The sequence below is a fragment of the Ixodes scapularis genome, unplaced genomic scaffold (genome assembly GCF_016920785.2).
Source record: "Ixodes scapularis isolate PalLabHiFi unplaced genomic scaffold, ASM1692078v2 PGA_scaffold1__304_contigs__length_218370807, whole genome shotgun sequence".
Classification (NCBI taxonomy): domain Eukaryota; kingdom Metazoa; phylum Arthropoda; class Arachnida; order Ixodida; family Ixodidae; genus Ixodes; species Ixodes scapularis.
Window position 1 is genome coordinate 22,785,579 of NW_024609846.1, and position 26,324 is coordinate 22,811,902.

Consider the following 26,324-nt stretch of genomic DNA (forward strand, 5'->3'; position numbering starts at 1 on the left):
TGCTACCATGTGATCCATTAGAGTAGATTTGGAACATAGCTATGGTTAATAGTACGTAAGAACACGTACCAGATCTCTCTTTCTCCCCCCCCCCCCCCCCCCCCTTCCCGCCTTTTATTGATAGCAACTCACCGGAACAGCTGGACGACACACCTTCAAAACTTTAGTGCGGCGTCGATTCTTGATCGGTATCCAAGCGTGCGCAGGCACAAAGGTGCAGCACTCGGCGTGCCAAGGAAGCTTTGATCACGCCGCGAGACCGGCGACACTTGCTTTCGACGAGTTGTACCTTTACATACGGCTTCGCACACATTGCACTTGTAAAACACATCCCCACGGTGTCGATTCTTGTTCGGAATCCAAGCGTGCGAAGGCACAGAGACACAGCACTTTGGCGTGCCAAGGAAGCCTTGAGCACACCGCGAGACCGGCGAAAGTTGCTTTTGACGAGTTGTGCCTTTTTCCTGCGGCACCGCGCTTTCGTAAAAATTTCCACGTGTTTCTCAACGGCAAGCATCACGGCTTACACAGGATCTTAAAGAACAACTTCGGCAAATGACGACGAACGAGTAGAAAACGTGCTGATAGCACGCTGCCACCGGCCTCTGCTACGCTAGCAAAACAAAAAAAACGGCGTGCCAGATGGCCGGTTGCCGCACTCGCGGAAGGGGAATGCGCAGTATTTGCTGCGGCTTTGGGGAGGCGGGTCTACCACGTGACCAGTGGCGGCTCCCGCGGGGGCCATCTACAAATTCCTTTCCCGCCGTAAATATTAGAGATGGGCGGAATCTGCCGAACTTCAGATTCAGTAAAGTTCGGCAAATGCCGAACTTTTGAATAGAAGTTCGTCAAAATTTTGGAAAAAATTCGTTAAGCGTCTGCGCACCCGCGAAAACGCGACGGGGCCATCGATTGCAAATGGAGCCGTGCGGTCGTGCGGTTACCATCGTACGGTGTAGTACTACCAGTGGTTACGGCGAGGTGCGGAATAACTGTGGCAGTATGCGTTAAAATATACTTAAAATCTTTTTTCGCACGAAAATACGATATATCAACTTTTAGGTCTAGCAGCAATGTATTTTTGCCGAATCTTTGCCGAATCTTCAGATTATTTATACTAAATATTATAGTACGCGCAAAACAGGGAGTTAAAGAGTACCCATGGAGACTCGATTATCATACCGCTATCACCAACACTGCTCTCGACATGATGATTCTTTGAAAGAAATTTAAACTTTTCTCTGTCCTATTGAAAAACTACAAAACAAGTTATAGGTTTTATTTCTGCCCCATCGAAAGAAGACTGTAGCTATCTCGAACTTCTTAGCTTCCTCGTCACCTTTACGACTCCTCCCCTTTCCTAAAACTAACAATGATAATAATAAAAAAAAGAATGTGCTAATAAATATACTCACGAAATAGACGGATCCGTCTTTTTTTTTGTTACTTTTTAATTGTGAGTGAGTGAAAAAACGGTTCTTGATTTTTGGGGATACATGTTCACTCACCACGCGTTGCTGTGTTTGTTTTCTTTCTTACATCACCGGCGTTTTGTTTTTTTTTAAATTATTTCTATCACTTTCCTTGAATTCTTTGCAGCATCCCTTTTTCTTGGTCCCAAACCTCCTCCCGTCCACCCTCTTTTTCTCCAGTCCTAAAACAATTGAAATTGCAAAACGGTTTTCTGTGCGGAATTTTGATTCCCATTAGCATCCTCGATCATCGGCACCGATGCGCACGGGGGCATCGAGGTGCACCCCGTTGTCTTCGATCGAGTGCACCGGTGCGCACCGGAGGTCCTCGATCAACGGAGCGCACCCCCCCGGTGCGGCTCTTCGCTGCCCCAACGCGCACCAAGAAAATCGACTGTGCGCCGTGGTACAGTCCCATCAAGCATTGCGACCAGGAGGGGGAATCGAAAAGATGGCGGGAGTCGAATAGCAGACGCGTAGCCGTCAGGAGAACGCAGCAGGGCGGTTCAAACAAATGCCTCCAGCAAGCCGCCGTAGAGTTCCTGTATTCGCGTCTCCAGCTCGACGCTCGCCCTCCTGCGGCGGAAACGGGAAGCGCGCTAGTGAGGGTCCCCCGTTTCTCCTGCTCTGCGGGCACGGCGGAACTACTCGCGATCGTGGCTCGCGAAATGTCATTTCCGAATTCAAACGACACTCTTCACTGTCCCAAAGTAGTGCTGCAGCCGGTATGGGATTGTACCTTGCTGGAGAGTTTTAGTATTGCGCAGAGAAGCAAACGCAAGCGGTGTGCGTTTGCATTAAAGTTGCGTGCCCCACATTGTGCGTGCGCCTCATCACCATGCGCCGTCCAAGACCGCAATTTTGGGCTGCGCGCACGTGCAGTGTGGAACGCGCAATGCTAACGCAAACACACATCGCTTGCGTTCGCTCGTATACGCAATACTAAAACTCACTACTGTTTCACCGGCTTCAAACGCCAACGAAACGTTCTGCAGTGAGCAGACGTGCAAGCAGGTTGGCGTTTCTTCGAACTGGAAAGGCTGAGATCGGCAAAACGACGGAGCGTAAAAATGAAAGTAACTAAATGTTATTAAACATTTTATAATTAAAAAAAAAGGGTTTTTGTTTGCTTTTCTTTTTGTTTTTGTTTTTTGGGCATTTGGTTTGGAAGGATATTGGCGGCAACGTTGGACGTTTTGCCGATTGTCAAAAGTCGCGACTTTGAAGAAAAATATACTTTATCCACAATTAATGTAATTTTACATTGATTTCTTACATTAGCTATAATGTTTTATTTGATTTTAGACTATTTTTATTTTATTACTTGGTAATTAAAAATGCTGCAATTATTACCAGTGATGATAGAACACTTTTGATTGTCACATTTGTTCGCACGTTTGAAATGAGATCATGAGCAACAAATTATATTAGAGCTTGAAAAATTACGTAATAAAATATCTTAAGTTTAATATTATTATTATTAATACAAATTGCGGCAATATATGCCCCCAATTAACGCCAAGATCACGAAAATACGCCATTTAACCATAATAGTCTTTCCAGAAAGGTGTAGTTTTGTTTCCTTTTTAGCGTATAAAAAACTCTGACATCGTTATCAAGATAGACAAACAGCCAAACACTGGATGCAATATAAAGTCCTATGCGTCACGCGTTGCTGTAAAAAAAACACACACACTTCAGTGTTTGACTCGGATTCAGTCTTTGGATTGTTGCAGTGAGAACAACGGTTATTGATTTATACGTTTTGTGGACATATTGTAAAAATTTGAATGATTCTCTTATAATTGTGGTGGGAATAATGTCAAACCAATCAATCATCTAAATACCCAAAAACCCATTAAAAGGCCCGCAGTTCATTATTTCCCATGACAATTATCTGAGCGAGAAAAGGCAGCGAGAACGCACAAATATCAGCACTGATTTTTCAACAAGTACAAGTACCAGCCTGGATCGAACACACATGTCACAAAATAAAGTTTCCGCGAACAACTTCTCTAACGATATAATTGCGATGGGAGACACATCTTGAGCTATGAAAGAATCCGACATTAACTTCAAAATAGAGGCTAGTTTCGGTTTCGCTTCAGAATTAAAACGCGCATCCTTGCGTAAATACTGCGCTAAACACCGTTCTTGTTTTCATGGTAACAAGGTGACCTGCGCTCATAACACCCTAGCTTCCTCGTATTACCATAAATAATTTGTGTCGCTCAGTGAAGCCAGCACACTAGACAGACTCAGCAGCGGCACGCCATTTTGCAAAATGAGTAGCGCCACCTATAGTTAGTTGGAGTCGCGACGTAGGGAGCCCGAGGAAAGTATGTGACTCCCTCGCCGGGGCGAAGAGGCGGGGGAGGTGAGAATTTTTGTTTTTTTTCCCGATCCCCCAGAGGTCTGGTGACAGTTTCGAAATTTCAAAGGGTAAGCAAATTGCCAAAGAAATCACACTTTTGGTTCTTAATTTTTAGGCTAGGTGGCGCAGAATACCGCCCATTGTAATGTAAACAGATGTTAGCCTTCTTCATCCATCCCAGATTCCCAGATATGTGGCGTCATCTGGCGAATTAAAGGCGAATCATGTATATCTTTTTGGACTCGCTAAAATAAATGAACATAAAATGTACACTGTAATTCGCTCAAAACGCTATAAAACAGCTAAAAAGCAAATTCCTCGCATTTATTTACAAACTATTTCTCAAAGTAGAGAAGCGCAATAATACAATAGTCCTGGATAATGGTAAGATCAATGCACTGCCGTGGGGACGGTGGTGGGGACTACGTTATTTTTGCAATGGTGGAGTGTGGCGGTTCTGTGTTGCCCGGTTCTGTTGTGATTCTCAGTTTCAGCACGTGTCGGCACGCTTTGCGTGCCCGAAAGTTCCCTCGACGACCGATCGCTACACTACGGCTCACGAATCGCCTGACAAACTGCGATCGAACCATCGAACGTCGAGCGTGTACAAACAATGGTCGTCTGTCAAGCGTGCGGCGGCGAGACGTTCGAAGAAGTCTCGGGCCTCTACTACTGCTCGGAGTGCAACACGCAGAGCCAGGAGGTCCGGCTCGAAGAGGTCGACGACGCCTTCACGGCGAACGTCACATACGGCCGCTCTTCGTCCCGCTCCCCGTCGCGATCGCCACGCAGCGATGACTCCGGCGACGAGGGGGCCCCAACCAAGAGGCCCTACCCGACCAACGAGCTCTTCAACATCATCCTCGTGCGGCAGGTGAACGCGCTGGTGTCGCTGGGCGCCTCGCCCAAGCTCAGGACCACGGTGTGCTCGCTGTGGATGCGGTACCTGGTCAAGGTGGAAGCCCTCTCGCAGAACGACGACGGCTCCGTCGACGAGTTCGTGCCCCGTGTCAGCGTGGTGAACCGCTGGAGCGACCTGAGGACCGCGGAAGAGATGATGTCGGCCGGAGCCGAGGACACGCAGAGGCGCAAGGTGAGGAAAGCGCTCTTCTCGAGCGGAGTCCGAACTCGGCTGCTGTCGCGTCCCCTCCGCAATATGTTGAAGCAGAAGGTCCGAAGCGTCCCCCGAAAGAAACAAAACTTGGACTCGGACTACGAGACCGTCTCGGAAGGAGAGGACTCTGACCAGGAACTAGACTTGGTCTCCGGCGTCGCCAGGGACTACTTGGAGAGGGCGACCGAGCGCGGGGAGGACATCCACTCCAAGAAACTGACGAGGGAAGCCGTGAACCTGCTCGTCACGATGCGCAAGCTGGTATGCTTCCTCTACCTCGGGGTGCTGTTGAACAGGGACCCGATCCTGCTGTCCGACATCCTCCGGTGGATCAGTGACGGCCACGTCCCCTACCTTAACGCTGTCCGTCTGCTTCCGCCGGATGTCCGGCTTTGGGGCGCACAGTGGGGCTGCTTCGTGCGGCAGCTTCCGCCCCAGGCCGAAACTGTTGCCTGGGAGACCGCCTACCTGGCCGAGTTCCTCGGGGTCAAGCAGGAACTGACCCCTCCAGACGTCCTGCCCGTCCTGGGCCGCCTGCTCGTGGACCTCAACCTGCCGCTCGGACTGCTCGACGTCTGCCGCATGGTCCTCGCCGTGTTTCCAAACCTGGAGCTGCAGTGGCACTGGTCCAGGGAGGGGTCAGAGTCCCCTGTCTGTCTTCAGCCCAGCTGCGAAGTGAGGGCAGCAGCCATACTGCTCCTGGTGCTCAAACTCGTGTTTCTGCTCGACGGCAAGCGGGAGAAGCGCGTCTCGAGCGAAGCCGAGAAACTGCAGGAACCCTGTTCCGGACGTCGCCTCTTTTCCTGGTCGCAGTGGGAAGAGCACACAAGGGCGAGGATCCTCCTGCTGCGCTCCAACTGCTACCTGTTCGAACCGGATGACGTAGACATGTTGCGCAGTGTGGTTCCGCTTCTGCGGGAACCCAGGGAGCCGCTCTCCAAAACCTCTCCTGTCGCCATGGCACTCCGTGAGGGACTCCAGAAGGCATTCCGAGAGATGCACGGAGAGAACCTTGCGTGGCAGCAAGTGCCTCCTTCGAGCTTCGCCCTGACGACTGCCGTCGACTTCTTTGCACAGAGGCCGGAAGTGTCGCCAGGACTGAAGCAGGCGCTGGATGAGGAATTTCTGCACACGGACGTGACCTACCTGACAAGAAACCGCGGGGAGCTCGCCGAGCTTGGAGAGTGGAACGACCTGATTCGGCGGCACCCCGAGTTCGGACGTGTGGCTAGAAAGCGTTGTGAGCACTATTGGATCATGCACCCGCCCCCACTAAGGAAGACTAAGTACAGGTGCGTGCGTCATCGTCTGCCGTCCGATTTTGTTTGGCTGCTGGAGTTCTTGGCTACGGTGGTGCACTGCGAGGCCGGGAAGTTATATGCGGACCTCGTTTCTCTGGAGAAGAAAAGCATCATCAGACGACGCTCCTGACAAGGTCATTTGATGCGGGCTCGTACGTCTTTGCGCAGTTGAATTCAGGCCATAAAAGGCTTCCACCATGAAGACATATCTTAAAGGTGCACTAAAGTTGTTTCTGAGATTGTCTGTTGTTGGTGATAATTAGTCTTACGGACTCTAAGCATCCTAGGAATCCAAAAACTATGCTTGTGAGACGTCTATTTCCCTACTAAAAATGTGATAAAAGTTTGTGCCATGTACCTTTCTGAGCAGAAAAATGTGGAGCACAGAATTCATCGTAAGCGCTGGTGACGTGACGACGGGCGCGCGTCGGCCACTCTCAAGCCGTTTCTCTTGGAAAGGCGGCTTGCTATTGGCTGACGCGCGCCCGTCGTCACGTCACCGGCGCTTCCGCTAAAGTTTGTGCTCCAGATTTTTGCGGTCGGAAAGGGACACGACACAAACTTTGATCATGTTATTAGTAGGGAAGTACACATTGCACGAGCGTAATTTTTCGATTTCTGGGAGGCTAAGATCCCATAAAATCAGTTACCACCAAGAACTGACGTTCTCGGAGACGTCCTTAGTTCACCTTTAAGTGTAGTTTTTTTTCAGATGCGACTTTGTGTATTGAACACTGTTTTATTGTGCTGAACTTAAGGAATGTTATTCCACACTCCATGAAGGAGAAAATGGTGTCGTAGGAGAGGCATATGTAACCAAAAAAAGGCAATATGACATAGCTACAGCACAAGTTATTTCGGCGATAGGTTGTCTGTGTGGCAACTGCTCTGATGCAGCCTCTCGGGATGTAGAGCGCTCACTGATAACGGTATCCCATTACTTGTTGCCAATAATTTCAGTAAGGCAGTATGTGATTGGTACTACAGCAAAACTTCTGGTTAATTTATTTTGGCATGGCAGGTAGTAAAGAACACCCTCGATGCGTCTCAGCATGGCAAAGAATGGTTGTCTTTTGGTAAGAGTGCACGCAGGGAATGACAAAGAAGTAGGGTCGTTCATACCTCCCTACGTGTCTTGGAAGTGGGATTTTCGTCATAAAGAGGTACGCTGTACTGCATTGTTAGGTTTCCTGAGGTGATATGGTAGACGGAAAAGAACACGACACATGTGAAAGAAGCAGACTAGCAACTGTTTATTTTCTGTTTCTTCCTCCTGTATACCAAAATTTTGAAAAAAAAGACCTGGGTCAAACCAAGTGGCCCAAAATCGAAGCATGGTTAGATTTTTTGGCAGCCAATGAAGTAGCAGATGTGCAGAAGTCACAAAATCCAATGTGTAAGCTGCGTTTAAATCGTATGACTTCCAGAACTCTGTACAATACGGACACAGAGGGAGTCAATAATCTTTATATGATTGCAAATTCATTGGAGAGACGATTGTTCAGCCACCAGTGTTGGGAAGTACTTTAAGTACATTGTGCTTAAAGTGCTACTTTAAGGAAGTATAAAATACTTGTATCTTACTTGAAGTACAATCTCCGAGTATATACTTACACTTTTTTTTCTACTTTTTTTTTTGTACTCTCCGAGGAAAGTACAACTCTTGATGTCATTGTACATTCCCCAAATTAGGTCTCGCTTATTTTATATCACAAAATTACACTTTGTCAAATCTGAGGCCAGTTGACTTTATTCAATATTCGCTGCCACTTTCGAAAGTAATTGATGCACCCCTAGTATCTCTGGAGCAATGCATATTTAGTTAAAAACACTTACAACTTTACTTGAAATACATAAGCTCTCATTTACTTCGTGCTTTGCTCGCAGTATTTTTTAGATGTACTTTACCCAACACTGTTGACCACCGATGTGCATCTATTATTCTGGCTATTCACCATCTTGAGTCGTCACCTTTGGAGCTTGGCGCACCTTGGCTGTGTCTACGTCTCTAAGCACACTGGAGAATTTCCTAGAAAGAAGGTTAGGCATTGTTCCTCGCCCTGTCTTAGTGAAATGAATGCTTAGGCATTCCCTACTTTGTGCATTGTGCGGTTTGCTTTGGTTTGTTCAAACATGAAAATGGTGTCATTGCCTTTTTTTGACGACACCCGGCTCTGCCTACGAAACATACAACATTAAATTTGTTTTTATACTGACTATAATAAATAGATTTTTCTGCACTGGGATGCAGGTCCTCCCGAAGGTCCCACGACGCTCGGACTGCTTTGAATTGGCTTCGATTTCTTTTGGCATCCTCGCGGTGAAGGTGAAAGAGTGTCGCCGACAGGCCTCCATTGACGGTCTCTTCCCATCCGATGCCCTTTTTCGGGGTGGCGTTTCACTGAGACAAGTTCTTCGCGGTCAGTGGGAGGCCCGGCTCATGGAGCGCTTCTTGTTTCAGCTTTGCATCCAAGTCCTCGAGAATCATGTGCGCCGCCTTTTCGGCGATCATCATGGTGGGTGCGTTGAGGTGTCCGCACACCTGCTCGGGCATTATGGATGCGTCCACGACACGGAGGTTTTCGACTCCACCGAGGACCCTGCAAAGAACGCAGACGAGGGCGGATTGGGTCACTTGTATGAGAGGGAAGTGCTCACCCTCTTTGCACGTCTATTCCAGAGCTCTTTAGGTTTACACCTGTGGAACCTCAGGCAAACAACATGAAATACACAAGGAGTGTCTTGTTCACACAATCAATGTACTCGGCTTTCAAGCAGTGATCTAACCCCCCTACCCCCTTCACCTAACACACCCCCAGACTGACTACAACAATGCCCAGAATTCCCTACACATACCTTTGGTGTACCCCCCCCCCCCCCCTAAACCCCTCCCAGCAATTAGTCACAAAAGGATTTAGCATCCTTGAGTTTCAGGAATTGGACTGATACCATGGCTGCCTTCTTTCTCTTAGGGTGACAAACTAGCACTCGCCAGGCTGAATTGCTGTTCAGCTGAACCGTTTAGTGAGAGAACAAATAAGCCAAGTGTCCTGTTGCTGGTTGAGTAGCTGAATAGTCTGTTACTGAAAGTTTTGGATGAGGTTAAAGATGACACTGCTAAATGTGTTGCTTCAGTATTGCATTTATATAACTATTTGAAACTGACGACTCATTTCCAAACTATATGCTATCCCACATTGCTTACACCATTTTACACAATATGCACATACCAAATGTCGCCCCCAATTTTTTTTCCCCCCGCAAATGTAAAGCACGCATTGCGAAATGATCATTTTGCACCCAAATATAGCGCTAGTGGTTCGAACCAGATGCGAAAGTTTCAGAATCGTTATCTCATTGAAACGTTATAAATGATTTTCTGAAAATTTCAATGGGAAAATGGCGCCCTGTTATGCCCGTTCCTGGCGCCATTCTGCACCATGTATTTCAAAGCTCTGTCGGCTGCCATTTTCCCATTGAAAATTTTTGAAAATCGTTTTTAACTTTTTAGTAAGGTAACGGTTAGCTCCGAAACTGGCATCTGCTTCAGACAGCTAGGGTTACATGTGGTTGGAGAATGAGCGTTCGGCAATGCATAATTTATGTTTGTAAAAAATAATAAAAAAAAATATATATTTTTTTTTAGGTTGGGGGGGGGGGGGGGGGCGACACACTTTGTATAACAGTGTAATAAAACAATACATAGTTCACAAGCAGCATGCCACGGCAGAATATGATGTATGATGCTAAAATAAGAAACTAACGGCGGGTTAGTAACATGTCTCTCACAGATATGTTCGTCATCCCTTGTCCAGAATTTGTCTTATTCTGTCCGTGTCAAGTAAACTTCACCAACACACTCTACAGGTAATTTAGCAGGATAGGTAACTAAAAATAAAGTTGCTCCCTCGTAATTCAATAAATAAATCCACTTGCTTTGGAAAAAATTAGCCCCTTTGCCTAGAAAAATATGTTTCTGGCTGTTGAAGAACAAACAACGAGAGAAAGTTTGCTCCTTCTTAAATTTAAGAAAATCCAAGAAAAAGTCTTTCCGAACCAATAAGTTCCTTGTAGCGCTTTTTTTTTTTTTTTTTTTAGTTACGGAAAAAAGTAATAAGAAAAGTTAAGCTCCAGATTTTTTCCCCTCTCCCTCAAGATATCCGAAGAAATTGCACCGTAACGCAAGGCGCGCAGTTCCGGCCCTGACGCCGTGGTGATGTTGCAGAGCTGTAAAAGCCAACTTGCTCTGACGTGAGGCAGCACAATTTTCGTAGATCGTTTTCGCCGTCCCGCAACGCTCTCCGCAACCATCGGCGCGCAGGCGCAGTAGCGGCTTCTTCGTAGCGGGGGCTTAGCGGAGGGGGAAACGCAGTCTACGAAAACTCCCTGATGCTTCACTAAATTGTGCGACCGATAGTTGGTGAGAAACCCAACTTTATCGCGTTGCTTAACCTTGTAGGTGGTTGAGCGTGTTGAAAGTAGGACCTGGAAGACAAACAGGCTGTGTTGTCTGTCTTCCATGTCCTAATTTCGTTATCGTAAACTTCATAACTTGCGGGGGTCTTGTTTTTTAACGCTATAGGTTGTTTAAATGTATGCTAAAAGCAAAAAAAAAAAAAAAAAACACGAGTACGTTTTGGCACGGACACAGTAAAAAAACGTCCGCGACAGGACTCGAACCTGCAGTCTTCTGATCCGAAGTCAGACGCCTTATCCATTAGGCCACGCGGACGGATGGTGTATGTGATCCACCTGCAGCGGCAGAAGCACGACCTACTATAATCCCAACCTGCCTACAGAATAGCACCCCATGGGAGAGGCTGTCGCCGATGTAGTGCCTCGCTTCGCCGGTGGGGAGGCTCGGTAAAGGTTTTCGTTCAGTGGGCGGGTCAGGATTGCAGTGGGACGTGGGCCGATGATATGGTGTCAGGGGGGGACTGCGTGGGTACGGCTGTCGCGCACTTCTATCGTACCATATCACCACTTCTATCGCACCTGACACTCTCGCGCAGTTCTGTCGTATATCTGACACCTGACGGTTCCACTGGTTCGGAGAACCTTTGAGCTTCTGCAAAATTCCACATTTGACTTTTTAGAACGTGTTGCTCGACTTTCCCGCTTCTATGAACATTTCGTTCACTAATTTATTTTATAGTAAACTTTAAGATTAGGGATTGTTGCATATGGCGGCGCACAGAACGAATACGACGAGCGGCATCGGCAGCTATGGCTTAGCGCTCCATGGATTGGCTCTCACCTTAAGTAATCTTGCCCATGTGTAAATAAATAGCTAACCTTAGTCAAGGAACCAAAGGCCCCGACGACTACAGGGGGAGGAGAGGAGGGAACTCCCCCTCTCTCTCTACCATTCCCCCCGCCTTTCTCCGGAACACTTCTGACACCCCTGCAGATAACCATCATTAAAGGGACCATGAAATGATTTTAAAATCGAATTTCATCCACCGCACGTCGTAAAAGGTGTGAAAAGGAACACAAAAACACAAGACTAGGGAGCCAAAAAAAATTATTTGCTATAGAACTTTTAAAAGAAAACTGGACTCTTTTGCGTCTTCTTTCCTTCGAAAGCTCTGCCTTTTCACTACGATGCATACGCAGAAACGGTGCACGTCAGCCGAATCCACATCGCCTATTGGGTAAGAGCCTACCTCACCAGCACCGCGATCGTAAACAATAAATAGCCGGCGAATGTTTCCTAAAAGTTTTGTTAAATAATATTCAGATCCACATTTTGTAGCATAATTAGAGATGTGTGGCGAAAATTGCCAAATTTGATAATGCTGAGAGCCAAGCGCCATCTATCGTGTGGTAAACGAAGCAACTACTGCGCGTGCGCAGTAGGGCAGGGCCAAGTTCAGAACGGTTATTTCCTTTGGTTTCCTTCCTCTCAAAACTCTGACTGACTGAACGTTTATTTTTCTACGTGTTCATCTCGCGCGCGCCGACTTCAAGCAGCAAGAAAGAAATGTACTTAAAACAAACCACGACGAACAAGAACGCTGGATCCACAAACACCCGAGAAGAGCGACAACAGCCGCGAATCCCGCTCCGACGAAGCTCTCAGAATAAGGCCTAGCAGGCACTCCGACTTGGCGCAGCGTTGCTTCGTCGCAAGACCGTCTGCCTACGGCCGGCTGGCGTACTGAATGGAATATGCCCGCGCTACCCTTGTGGACCCTTCCGTATTATAGTTTGATCGCTGACCTCAATTTTAGGTTAAGAGGTGAGGTCAATCTCTTCCCCTTGTTTTCCGAGGCAGTGTTGACGAACACTCGTCGAAAAGGGACCCTCGTCGATCCTCTCCTTGTTTTGTGTGATATAGAGCTGAAATAAACGCCGAATGGATTACCTTCGTAGCACGGTATGTACACTTTGTTATTGGTATGCCATTTTTATTCTGACAGACTGCACGTCACTGTCGAGCTGTAACAGTTCGTGGGAGGTATACGTGCAATACCGGTCCAACCTTTCTTTGCCGAGTGTCGCGTCAGTATCGAGTTGCAATTGTAAAAGATCGGTCCCGAAGCGCTTACCAACAGCGCGAATACAGCACTTCATCAAACGCGCGCGTCCGCTCCGAGTGTGAACAGGTATTTACGTGGCTCTGCTGACAGTTCAAACGTATCTTTTTTAACGTCGGCTCGCTCCTGCATCTCCGAGACCGCGAAAAACGCCGCGGCAAATTGTTCCCATCTGCACTTCCCAAAAGGCATACCGGCGTATGGGACTAGTCCCATGCTGTCGCTGTAGCGCAACGTATCTCATTGAATTTCGCTCAGCTGCGATGCGGCGATGAGAGGCGCCGATTCAGAAAATACGTCGGTGACATCGGCGCAGTAAAACCCACCGGCGCACTCCAACTCGCTAACGCTCCCATCTCCTACTGCAGAGAGAACTTCCGGTTCCGGAAACATCGTACGTCACGGCTTGTTTTGCGGTCAAGAAAAAGTCGATATTTCATTAATTTTTTGTGTAGAAGTTAATAAACCGAGACGAAAACGGATGCCTGTTCGGCATTCAGTGAACATTGACGGTTTATTGTAAAAGTTATCTGGAAAAAGTAAAAAGGTCATTTCATGGTCCCTTTAAAGGGATGCTGAACCGAAATTTGAATTTCCCAGAACACGCGGCAAAAGCGTGCAACGGGATGCTACAAACACCAAAACATCACTCATACGGCGATACCTCGAACGGATGACCGTAATTTTCAAAATACGAGGCGCATTTGGCAGGAATGTTGACGTCATGTTTCTCCGAGAAGGAGAGGGAACGGCCTCGCGTCTTCTCCGCCTCGCGGCCTTGAGGGAGCGAAGCGAAGAGAGGAGGAAACACGGTATCTTGACGTCACGCGCCCCGTCGGCCTGGTTCAATCTCGACCTCTTTTTCCAGAAATACGGCCGTCCATTCGAGATATCGCCTTGCGAGTGGTGTTGGAGGGATTGTAGCGTCCCGCCTACATCTCCTGCATTGTTTTTTTGAAGTCCATATTTCGGTTCACCATCCCTTTAATAACCAGTGTTGTACGGAACGGCGTTCCTGGAACACGTTCCTCTTACCGGGAACGAAGGAACGCCGCCGTTCCGTTTTGAATCGGTAGAACTGGAACGGGAACGCTTTAAAAATTAAAAAAAAAAAAAACGTTTTTTTTAATTTTTTTTTTGTTTTTTTCTGAGTGAGGTAATTTTTATTTTATTTCTAAGGGGGAACTTTAAAATGTATAAAAAGAGCTTTACGAAGGGCAGGATCTCGATAACTTTTTGGTCACTTATTTTAGGGTTTATTTTGTGGGTTCCTCAAATAATAACAGTCGAGTGCAGGCGAGCTGGTGGAGTTTGATTCTTGTTTCGGTGCAGAGAGCCTGCGGCACAAAACAAAAAACTTTGTCGATGAAAAAGACACCGAATGAGGGACCTCTCAAACTCGGCTACTTTCTTTGCTTCGACGAATCCTCAAACACACAGAAATGTAAGGCCGGCTACAGGCATCACTGAACTTCCACGAAGAGACCTACCATTACAACAAAAGCAGGTTGCTAGACATCGACCGTACCCTCGTAGCTGGAAGATTGGTCACTTAAGAGATACGCAAAAATTAAATCTTACATACAACGCTCGCATGCGAGCAGTGTAGTGTTTGAAAAGCGGGGCGTCCGATGCGTCCTTGGTAGATGAGAAATCCAGCCAGCGCACTACTGCCGTAGAAGCCTTGAGGCCGTAGTGCTCTGTGTTTTTTGTTAGTTTGTATTACTAATAGTGAATTTCTCAGCTTTTCGATCTGTGGTTTCCTCGTACACTCATTTGGGAGGTGTCTGCCTTTCTCACTTTTATATTTTCTGAAGTTTTTGGGAACAGAAAGACTGCTAGTTATAAGGGAAACTAAAATATGAATGAGAGAGTAGGCCCAAAGTAGGTCGGTCAGTCGTAGAACTGTACCTTATTTTATTCGAAGTCTGGAGACACTGCTGATGCACTTTCCTGCCTTAACTACTTCTTTGGCTTTAGTGAGTTGGGCGAAGTTTCTTTCCTGTGCTTTGACATACCTGAGCCTGGGGTCGACGACGGCGTCGGGCCCCTTGCCCATCCTGCAGGTGCCGGCGGGATGCCACAGCGCCGTGGTGAACTGCCGCGCCAGGCACTCGAGGTACGCGTCGCTCCAGAGCAGCTGCTGCTCGCAGCCCGGGAAGTGCCGGGGCCACATCTCGGAGCCCAGGGCGCGGAAGGACGGCGCTTCGGCGATCCGCATGGCCACCTTCATGCCTGCGGGGCGTGCAAAAGCTCTTCGGCGGACATTGCATTCGCAAAAAGAACCGGGCGTTCATATAAGAGAAGAAAACCGTGTTTCTCGGCCCACGTAAAGGAAGCTGAATCTCCGTGAGAATTTTGACGCTAGCGGTGGTGATCGAACGCGAAAGTTTGAGAAGATGACGTTGCCCGGATCAAAGGAGAATTGAGAAAGTCGAAATTTCTCTTTGAAGTGGCCGACGTCCACCTAAGTCTAATATCGAAACAAAAACTGAGATTATGGACGCATGTGGAAGGCACTTGCCAGAAGAAAGAGAATACTGTTTTCTTTCTTACTGAGAAGTTCTTCTATCAGTGAAATAATTTTTAAGCGCGTCCACACTGTAATTTCTTGTTTTGACAATATTAAACGAAGACAAAGTAGAAAAAAAAAACCTTGATATTGTTTTTTTTATTTGAGCGAGTAAGGTTTATATGATTAAAATCACTGTAGCTAGAAAATACCGATCCTCTACCACTAGGTACGTTCATCGGATCGCAGAATAAATAATTACCGTAAATGTAAAACACAGTTGAATTAACAACTTTTTACTGGTACGACATACTAGAACAAGATCACATGGTTGAAAAAACCCCGAGACTGCGGGTAAACGACACGACACTCGGGTTTTTTTTCAACCATGTGCAATGTGCACCAGCTCGTTTGCGCCCTTACTTTTGGTTCAACAAAATCAGTTTGATTTTTTTTTTGTTGTTTTGTTATTCAAAAAGCTTTGTTATGTCTTTTGCGTTCTGACTCAACTGCAATCGGAAATTGCTTTTCAGGCTCACAGTACTTTCTTTCGCGTTCTGATTTTGTTGCCGTATGAGGCTCCATAGCTGGCTACCAAAATGTAAGGTAGAAGAAATCAAGCTCAGCACTCCGATTTGATAAAAAAAAAAAAAAAAAAAAAAAAGTCACATCCTTAGGTCGTGTTCAACTTTAATTAAATCTTTCTTCCTCTATGATTCTTTGATTAAAAAAATGCACACAGAAATCATCAAATGATAGACAAACGGCGAATGGAAATATTTTCAGGATTATTTTTGCGAGAAATGTTCAATTGGTCTAATTAAAGTCAGGATCTGAATCATGATTTAAAGCAGAATTTAAATCATACTATTTTTAATTCTCCACCCCGGTTGTAGGTGAATGTCGGCTCATAGAACATTTAATCTTTCTTAATTATCTTTTGAATAGGGTAACGTCGTCATGTTCTCACGCAGTTTCACCTTTCAGCAATACTTTATTTACGCAAACAAAACAAAAAAGGAAAACATTTTGGTTTTCTGACGCGGCAATTTTTTTTTTTAATGTCCGGGATATGTACAAAAAACATTGGCCAAAGACGCCTCTAAAAAATATATATATATATATATATATATATATATCGCGGAAGAAAAAACATATTTGTGCTGATAAAATGCTTTTTATGTCCACTTCAAGTGAACAATACGTGTTTTCAGGAGAGCGTTCATGGTCGGAGGGGCTCATCTTTAAAAACTAATTTCTCAGCAACAGCAAAAAGTACTTTTCTAATTTTGTTGAGATATTAAACAGATTAGGTGAATTGAGCTTTTGGCTAATTCGAAAGTTCCGGGCACCGCTGCCCACATTGCTTTTAATGACTCTCAATGTGGTCGTTTCTGGATAAACTGAATATGTTGTCATTTAATTAAAACGCAACAAAACGAGACCTTGAATGTTGAACACACGCACTTAAATTTTTAGTTCCATGAGAACGAACAAAAAAACTATTGTAACTAACATTCAAATCCAGGTTGACTAAAAAAAAATCTGATAGTCTCTTCTTTTTTTCGGAGGGGGGGGGGGGGGGGGGGGGGGGGGGGGAGCTCCTATTGGTACTTAAACGGGCACTGACACCCCAAAGGTCGTATTATTTTTTATTGTCTAAAACGATGCAAATTATAGCCATAGACACGCAAAAAAAAAAAAAAAAAAAAAAACGCATCGCAAAAAAAAAAAAAAAAAAACTTTCCCGCGCGCGCGCGCGCCTTTTTATTTTTGGCGTTTATTTTTCCCGCGCTCACCTCCTTGCTTCGTTTAATCGGTGACGTCAAAATAAAAAAAAAAAAATTTAGAAGCTTTGTAGGCGACATTTCTATAACATTTAATAAGGGCAATCGTAAAACATGTTTTTTTAACGCAATTGCAAACGCCCTATGGCCTTTCTTTTTGAAATACCAAAAATCAGATTTCGGTGTGATGTCGCTTCCTGGATTTGTATCCTCCCTCAGAAAACTTGGCGGCGCTCGAGCAGAGGCTTATCGGCGAGTCGGGGAAGAAACCGGTCTTTTTTCCCGTGCCGGCGCCCTTCTATCCCGTCTGGTCACCTCCTCCTCGCTTCGGGTCGCGGTGGCAACGGAGGTCCCAATGAAAGTCGAGTCGCAGGAGACCGCAAAATTTGACTCACTGCACTGGCGCGGATCACGGGGGAACTTCAAATTCGGCATTTGGAAATTGTTTTTTAAATTCAGAAATACTGAATTCCCAAGTTTAGAATTTTGAGGGTAATGTCCCGGCATCGTTTTCAATCGTTTCGGATTAAAAGAAATGATTTCGATGTGTCAGTGCCCCTTTCAAATGGCGTCTTTCAGTGTTTGTATCTTAGCGTAAGCAAGGACATGTTGTCGGGTAATTAGGCGCGCACCTAAATTTCTGTGGTACGAGAGCGTTTTTTTGCAATGTTTTTTCTTAACTACGTGGGTTTGATGCGAATTCCAGACATTTAGAGCATAATATTGCAAAAATAAAATTAACTTTTTTCCCAAAAAATACTTTTCTTGGAGTTCAGAGGCGTATTTATCCAAAATAATTTTTTTGTACGTATCCCCATTATGAAAAAAATTGCCGCGTCTCCCTTGGCATGGAATACATGTCCGGTATCTTTTTTTCACCTCATTGAAGTGCGCAAACGACGCTCCGAGCTGATATGGGACCGATCAAACTGCTTCAAAAGCTCGCCCATGTGCTTTTTGCCCGTGTTCTGTCATGGCTGAAGCTGGAAAGCCCAGTGACTTGCGTTTTTTCACGCTGTTTGATTGGTCCGATCAGCTCGTAGAGTCGTCTGCGTCGGGAGGTGAGCTGAAACCAAGTTTCGTCACCAAGAAACAAATTGGCTGCGGCTTATTATGCTGCCGCAGTTCTCGCTTGATTCGTCCTTCGGCGCTCTTATCCAGTAATGGCACATTCTCATTGGCCTTGGAAGGGTCATCAGATGTCCGGGACTCGCCACGTGACAGCTATGGTCAGGGACTACTGTTGTCACGTGCCTCGCTCCGACGGGGACGCCGACAGCCCCAAAGATATATATTTTTAATTGTTTGCCAGGCGATTTATTATGGCGTCTGAAGACTACCTAACCAATATTTTGCGACAGCGTCGCGCATATTTTTAATAATGAAAAAAAAAAAAAAAAAAACGCAACTGTTCGAATCCGAAACTTAACTGGTGCAAAAGAAGAAATATGGAGGAGGAGAGTTACCGGAAATCACGTGGGTGTGCAACCTTTTTTTTTTTTTTTTTCATCAACGTATTGCAGCTTTTTAGAAGTTGCATAAAATGGGTATACTACATTACTATTCTTAATATTGAGTGTGTGCCTTCGAGGACCCACGTCTTTGATTATACGTAGAAAACGGCACGTGATCACGGAGAAGAGAGTGAGCGCGACCCGAAGCGGCCAGTTCTCGATCGGCGATTTTCGGGCGGAAAGAAAACGAATTTCGAACCGCCAATTCTGTTCTGGGTATGTGGGGCGCTCATAGGTCACGTACAAATAAAAACCTTGGCGAGCATAAATGCTCTGTCAGTGTCCCCTTAAATAACTCCTTGCGGGCGCAGTTTCCAGGGTTTTCCGAGGCAGGGCGTAAAGAATCCATCGTCTGCAGCGCTCGAGCCTCGCACCTTGGACGATGACTTTGACGTCGTCCGGGTGCGACAGGTACCGCGGGTCGATGAGCGGGGGTTCCTCCGGGTTGACGCTCCGGAGCCGGAGCACGCCCCGGGACTTTGGCCGGAGCAGGATCGGGGCCAGGTTGTAGCCGTGGGTGCCCCGGAGGGGCAGGTAGTACTCGTCGTACACCTGCGCGCACCACAGCCAAAGCGCAGAGTTGCCGGAACGACATAAGTAGCGTCCTTGCGCCTGGCGGCCGAATATGGGGTTACGCTGGATCGTATCAACATTGGTGCTTCAAAGAGGAAGTAGCATCAGGTAGTATCTGCGCACTTAAAATAGAGAGAGAGAGAGAAAAAGAGGGAGAGAGAAGTGGAAGTTCAAAGGCGAAAAGATTGGCCTGTTTTATATTCAATTTACGCACGAAATAATAAACAAATGTGACGGAGCGCAGAACGCGACATCTTTAAACTTTTATCCTGGGTACGTGACCTATATCCGGCTTCCTTATGCTGGCGAGAAGGAAAGAGATGGAAAGACTGAAACCTTGCCTCGAGGGATGAGAGGAGAGAAGCAATGTGGATACTCGTGAGGCTGTTAAACCCGAGACCATGTCCAACCATCCCTGACCTCAAGTGCTTGGCTTGAGAACTCCCCAGAGATGAGGAACGCGGCGATTAATTTCTTTCCCAGAGGAAACACATATGGGTGATTTCATCTGAAATCGCGCAAGAAAAAAAAAGATAAATCCCCCCAAAACAGTCTAATATATATATATATATATATATATACAGGTTTTTTTTTTTTTTTTTAAGTTTGACATATTTGTTTAAAAAGAGTCGCGAAAGTTACACTTATGCCGCTTGTGGAAGGGAGTTGTACGACCAGGGGGACATAATATAGGGGGCTAATCGTAACGTTCAGTCGTCTAATTAATTAAAATTCGTTAATTAACTTTTTAATTAATGAAAATAGACATATGGTTCCAATTAGAAACTTGCTCGGCGTCATCGAAAACCACTAAATCAGTAATTTTCAGAAAGACCCTGAGCACTAAAGTTACCACTCGTGGAGCAGGTACAAAGCTAGCGGTTGCAAAAAGGCGCCCGCGTGATTTTTCCATCTCTTATCTAGACCCAGCCTTGTACCTGCTCCACGAGTGGTAACTTTCGTACAATACTACGCTTCTCACCCGCCGAAAGTCTCTCTGAAAATGACTGATATTGTGGTTTTCCATGACGCTGAGCAAGTTTCTAATTGAATCCATATGTCTATTTTCATTAATTAAAAAGTTAATTAACAAATTTTAATGAATTAGACGACCGATCGTTAAGGTTAGCCATCTATAAAATGTCCCCCTGGCCGTATAACTCACCTCCACAAGCGGCATAAGTGTAACTTTCACGGCTTTTTTTAAACAAATCTGTTAAGCTTAAAAAAAAGAAAAAAGAAACACCCTGTATATATATATATGTTGCTTTTTTCACTAAGTGTTTTTCTTTGCTTCTCAGTATAGATGAGGCAGAGTAGTTTGAGAACAATGGACTGGGAAAATGTAATAAGTCAAAGATCTGTAGTTTCGGAGTTACTATGCTAGGACTTTATTGCATAGCAACTCCGACAGTACGGGACGGTGCGACGATTTTTGTACTTTGTGCAAATATCGCTTAGAACGGATACCTAACGTTAATGATCTGCGAAACACCCGTTCGTTTGCATTATTTGCATCTTAATCATAATCCTATATATGTTTTTTGTTAATCTCATATGAACGCTTTAACATTATTTAAGACAGTTTCAATTTCTGTAGTATAAGTAAGCAAATTGAACGTGCGGAAGAACCCTTTATCACATTATACTCTAAATACTATCGTTGTATAAGTTTTTCCGAACTGTGTGGGGACTCGAGAACCATATAAAATTATGATCATGTTAGAAAAATAGCAAATATTTAGGTGAGAAACGAAATGACAGAGATGTGCGTCGTAGACTCGAGGTAAAATGTGTCTTCTTTTCAAACACACTGCTTAACATGACGAAACCATATACCGTATGTCATAGAAATATTATCGCATTTATAAGAGCACATATAAAGCTTTTCACATAAAAATTGGAAAAAAAATTATGTAAATGACCTTGAATTTTGTGCTTCTAGCTTTTCTTCTCACGTTTAGTGTCGTTTATTTTATATAAACTATATTTAAATTAATATCATAATTTTTTAATTGGGCTTCGATACACGCTCTCATTTGATATGTTTCTTACGCCTTAAATATTTGTACATCGAAAGCTAGCTGGATTCCAACTTGCCCCATTATTATCGAAAGTGCAATACCCAAAATATTTTATTTTGTAACAAAAAAAAAAAAAAAAACATCAAAAAGCACACTTCTAGTGTACTTGATCCCTTCTATATAAAATATAAAAAAGTAAACAAAAATGTTATCACTGTTGTGAAAAAGATGATCTAAACGTTGCGAGACTCCAAAAAATGTCAATAGTGAAAACCGCAAAAAATCACGAGACCAACCTTCTGCCCTTTGAAAGACCAAAACTCGAGAAAAAAGAAAATAAATCCGTAGTTCAAATTTGGAGTTTTGTTCTAGTCACATATTTTCCACCAACATATATTTCTTCAAGGTTTTTCGAGGACCCATCGACTTTGTCTCGCACAATTTGAGATGAAATCACCCATATACGAAAGGCCAACCGAAAATCTTACGAAATATGGAACTCGACAAAGTTACTCCATGCTAATCGCAGGCTATTTGCTGCTCATAAATCGCAAATACGATTTTGTCAAACTGTATATCTGAGATTCCTTTTCCCTCCTCTAACAAAACATTATGTGGAACTATCTTCGCATATTCCGAATTTCGTCCGGCATTCGGTCGGCATTTTGTGCACGTGTGCAGCCTTTTGTAAGATGGTAATATTTGAATAGCGAACACATACGTCATGAGATCCGGGAGGATAGCGCATGAGTGCAACAGCAATATATTGCAACTTCCATGAGGAAACCCGTGTGGCAATAGTGACATTCTATTCAAGAGTCAACAACAACTCGCCTTCGGGTCCAGCCCGATGTCCAGCATGAAACGCTCTCCTTCTTCCGAGGCCGGGGACATGGAGTAGAGCACTATCTCAATGTCCGGCACAGTCGGGGTCTCGTTGGCCGCCTGGGTCTTGACGAATGCCACAGTCTCCACGCCACCAGGAATGGTCCAAGGCCCTGCATTGGTTCGCAAATTGTCATCGTATCTGACGTCCATGAACGCTGCAACTAATAGCTAGCTAGCTTCCACAGGTAGCGCGCCAGAGAAACTTCAAGCTGGGTACAAGCTTTACATTCTATAGGGGACCTATATTGGGCCGAATACGGTTTGGCTCCAAAACGTTAGTTGGTACTTCGGTGTTTCTCTGTCTTTTTTCAAGCTCACGTTATTGCCAGAGTGACAGAGTCGAGCCAGAGACGTCAGGTGTGAACCGAAGAACCAGCAGTGAAGATTAAATCGAGCAGTTGTTTGGCTATAGCCTATTTAGGCCTAAGTATGCTTTGTGATAACCAAGCTACCAGTAACTTTGGCTCAGTGTTGTACAGAACGGCGTTCCAAATTAAGGAACGGCGTTTTTGGAACGCGTTCCTTTTAGGAGAATCGAAGGAATGCCGCCGTGACATTTTGCATCGGTGGAACTGGAAGATTGTCCTGTCTGTATTGCCCTTATATGTCTCCACTTTCTAAATGTTTAAAAAGCACCAACACGCTCAAATAATACAAGTTGGAACAGGAACTCGTTACATTTTTACTGAAACAGAAAAGGAACGGCGTTCCCGTTTTGTTTTTGACCAGAAAGTAATTTTTAAATTTATTTTTAAGAGGGAAAATCTAAAATGTATAAAAACAATATCATTACGAAAAGCAGGGTCTCGTTAACTTATTTGTCACTTATCTTAGGGTTTATTTTGTGGGGTTCTCGCTTGGTAACAGTTGGGTGCAGAAGAGCTAAGGGAGATTGATACATATTATTCAGTGCCCGAGACTGCGGTACCAAAAAAAAAAAAAAAAAAAAACTTTTAGTTGAAGGAAAAGCCGCAGAAAGAGGGGCGTCTCAAACTCAGCTACCTTCTTTACTTCCACGAATACTCATACACCCAGAAATTGAAGGCCGACTACAGCCATCACTCAACTTTCACAAAAAGACCTATAGTCAGAACTGAATAAGAGGCTACCAGACATCGAACGCAACCTTGCATCCCGAACCAAAATCTGGATTCCACAAAACACGCAGCAAAAGCGTGCAACGGGATGCTACAAACACCAAAACATCACTCATACAGCGATATCTCGAACGGATGACCGTATTTTTCAAGAAAAGGAGGCGCGTTTGACAGAAATGATCACGTCATGTTTCTCAAAGAAGGAGAGGGAACGGCCTCGCGTCTTCTCCGCCTCGCGGCCTCGAGGGAGCGAAGCGAAGAGAGGAGGAAAGTAGGTATCTTGACGGTCACGCGCCTCGTCGGCCTGGTTCAATCTCGACCTCTTTTTCCAAAAATACGGCCGTCCATTCGAGATATCGCCTTACGAGTAGTGTTGCAGGGATTGTAGCGTCCCGCCTACATCTCCTGCATTGTTTTTTTTTTTTTTGAAATCCAAATTTCGGTTCACCATCCCTTTAAAAGATGCACAAAAATTGACCTTCACTCCTTCTCCCCTTATCCTCCCAATCACAGCCGCTGGATTTCTCGCCAACTTTCTCGCCAAGTGTCCAGATTAGGTCCCCAGCTCAGTGATCGTGCCATGACCTTGTACTTTTTGTCTGCGCGTGTGTTTGTGCTTGTTTTGTAGCCTTTAAGTGGCGCCGATTTATGGTGAACCCTTCAGGTGGTTCCTTTTCAAGTGATGACTTCGCGCGAAAAACATTTTTCAGGTTAGAAGACAAGGCTTCACTGCACCTCACCTTCTGTTAGAAGACAAGGCTTCTTCCAACCTGGAAGCCAATCACGGATGTTTTAAAATTTGAACAAACGTTGAGGCCGCACGCTTTCGTCTGTGGCGACTCCTGGGGTGGCTCTGCACCGTTTAAACTGCTCCTCGTAGACCGAAAGGTGATCTGCTCACACCAGAAGCCGGCCACTTACCCTTGTTCTGCGTGTAGTACATGACTGGACCGGCGAAGGGCGTGATATCGATGTCCAGCTTGCGAGACACGGTGGCGCTCACGCCCCCGACGTAGACGTGCTCCATCAGGTTTTCGCCCACGCCCTTCAGGTCGGCAACGACCGGAATCTGCGTGTATAGGGTGCGCACGTTCGCCTACTTCTTGCGCGGAGAGTGAGGTGACGTAAGAGCGCCGAGCTCTGATTGGATGGATTAGTGGGTAGACAAAAAGGCTGGTTGCCTTTGTCTCTACCCGGTGTCTCCCTCCAATCAGAGTGAGCAAGGTCGTTGTCTGCTCCTCGCTCAGAGGGAGCAGCAGCGTCAGAGTCTGGCGTTCGGGCCCCGAACGCCTGTATGGTCTGTTAGTCGTAGAAATGGACGGCTTACCTTTTCTGCTTCTTTCGAAAAACCACCCGTTATTTACGAACCAGGACTTAGCCTTCGAGGAAGAGGAAAGTAAATGCCTCGAAAGGTGTTGTCTTTTGTCGACTAACGACTGCCAGACGTGTTCCAGCAAACGAGAAGATACCGACCGAGAATATTTCGTCTGCTCTGGAACGAGGAGCGGCTGGGGGGCGGAGCTTCTTCGTACAAGTCATCTCTCCCCTTCACCGCTCCTCATCTCCTCCCCTCCTTCACTTGCGCGCCGTATACGCGTTACGCAGTCGCGTTTGTTTCGAGGGCGTGCGACGTCTACCTTGAATTGCTCGAGGTGCTCCTTGGGCCCCACGCCGGAGAGCAGGAGCAGATGGGCTGACCCGATGACTCCGGCTGACAGGATGACCTCCCGCGTCGCGGCAACGGTGCGAGCGAATCCTTCTTTGATGAACTGCACTCTCGTCGCCCGCTTGCCGTCAAAGACCACCTGAACAAAATGGCGCCACAGCGTCATTTTAAATTCTTTTTTTTTTTTTTTTTTTTTACGTGGGATAGGATGGAATGGCGGTGAAGCTGTAATCACGTGAAGGCCGCTGGATTATACCTGAAAAATAATGATCTGTAGACATCGACGCTACAAGATGCCTTTTAAAAGTAGAGCCTTTGTTAGTGCGTATGAGAATATTCTGCTCGCATACACGCATACATGGCCTTTTTTATTTATTTTTTTAAAGGCGTTTATTACACAGTGCGCGGGTTCTTCCGCTTGGAAAGGATGTTGCATTGAATACCAAAGTCTCGTTTCATTTCCGAAACATGAATCGGAGATTTAATCAAGGTAATATCAAGATTTGCAAACATTGAGCACTTAATCGATTTACAAATCGGTTAAACACTCAATGTACCAATCGTGCTGGTAGTGCCGCACGCCGTAGCAGCAAAAGAGTGTAGCGCGCGCGTCATACGTCTGACCAACGTGATTTCGTGCTCTGAGGGCACCAGACTTATTACTGAACATGATGGTAAACCTGAGACTAGGGTAGGAAAAATCGTTCAGCCTTGCCATCCTCGTGAAGGAGGACCAGCGGAACTGTACTCGATACACTGCGTGCTTCTTCTTCGTCGTCGTCTGTTTTTCGCGCTGTTTCCCACGATGAATTCCCACCAACGCGTTCAACTATCCATTCTTCTATTATAGCTGGAAAGGTTGCCGCCATCTACAAGTGACGGCGGAAACCATTCTGGTTGTGTACTTGCCGCCGTCGCTTATAGATGGCGGTAGCTGTCCAGGTGCAGGTGTGTGTCGACATACACGGAGACGATCCTGGGGAACCTAGCCCTTAACAGCTCCGCTGTAAAAAAACGCGAAGAGCTGAGTTTGAGACGCTGCCTGTTCTTTTTCTATCTTCCTTCGCGTTTCTCTTTTTCCAACCCGTCTCAGGTTTACCATCATGTTCAACTTACACCAGTTCGCCTGAACTTTGACCATTTGTTTCGAGATCTATTACGTTCATAAGGTAGGAAGCTTCTGGAGGCGACATGATGCCACCATAGATGAAGCCGAGGGAGACTTCTGGTTTGAAGGGACACGCCCCCAACAATGACCAAAAACCAAAAGACCTTATCGGTCGGAAAGGACAGTTGATTTGGCGCAAACAGCGGTTTTGGTAACCGTTGGGGGTCGTTCCCTCCGGCCACGTTCTGTGCTTCCGGCTTCACTTGTGATTGTCTCGTTTGGGTGGCTTGAGTCGGTATATGACCACCTTTTCTTCCAACCTCCATGATTACGCTGGTTCGAATTTTGAGAAGTA

The 26,324-nt window shown here is 45.8% G+C and overlaps 2 protein-coding genes and 1 non-coding gene across 3 annotated transcripts; 1 reads left to right on the forward strand and 2 right to left on the reverse strand.

Moving 5' to 3' along the window:
- Window positions 1-4,140: 4,140 nt before the first annotated feature.
- Window positions 4,141-8,478, forward strand: LOC115311629 (TATA box-binding protein-associated factor RNA polymerase I subunit B). The gene has a single exon (XM_029970371.4). The coding sequence runs from the start codon at window positions 4,460-4,462 to the stop codon at window positions 6,389-6,391; it is 1,932 nt and encodes a 643-aa protein (XP_029826231.3). The 5' UTR covers window positions 4,141-4,459; the 3' UTR covers window positions 6,392-8,478.
- A 38-nt stretch (window positions 8,479-8,516) lies between these two features.
- Window positions 8,517-24,987, reverse strand: LOC8025369 (alcohol dehydrogenase [acceptor]-like). The gene is made up of 6 exons (XM_029970387.4): window positions 24,833-24,987; window positions 24,117-24,264; window positions 22,045-22,208; window positions 18,988-19,165; window positions 14,819-15,035; window positions 8,517-8,861 (listed from the first exon to the last, which is right to left on the reverse strand). The coding sequence occupies exons 2-6, from the start codon at window positions 24,220-24,222 to the stop codon at window positions 8,660-8,662; spliced, it is 867 nt and encodes a 288-aa protein (XP_029826247.4). The 5' UTR covers window positions 24,223-24,264; window positions 24,833-24,987; the 3' UTR covers window positions 8,517-8,659.
- Window positions 10,921-10,993, reverse strand: Trnar-ucg. Its single transcript has one exon. It is a non-coding gene; the product is annotated as a tRNA-Arg (tRNA).
- Window positions 24,988-26,324: the final 1,337 nt, after the last annotated feature.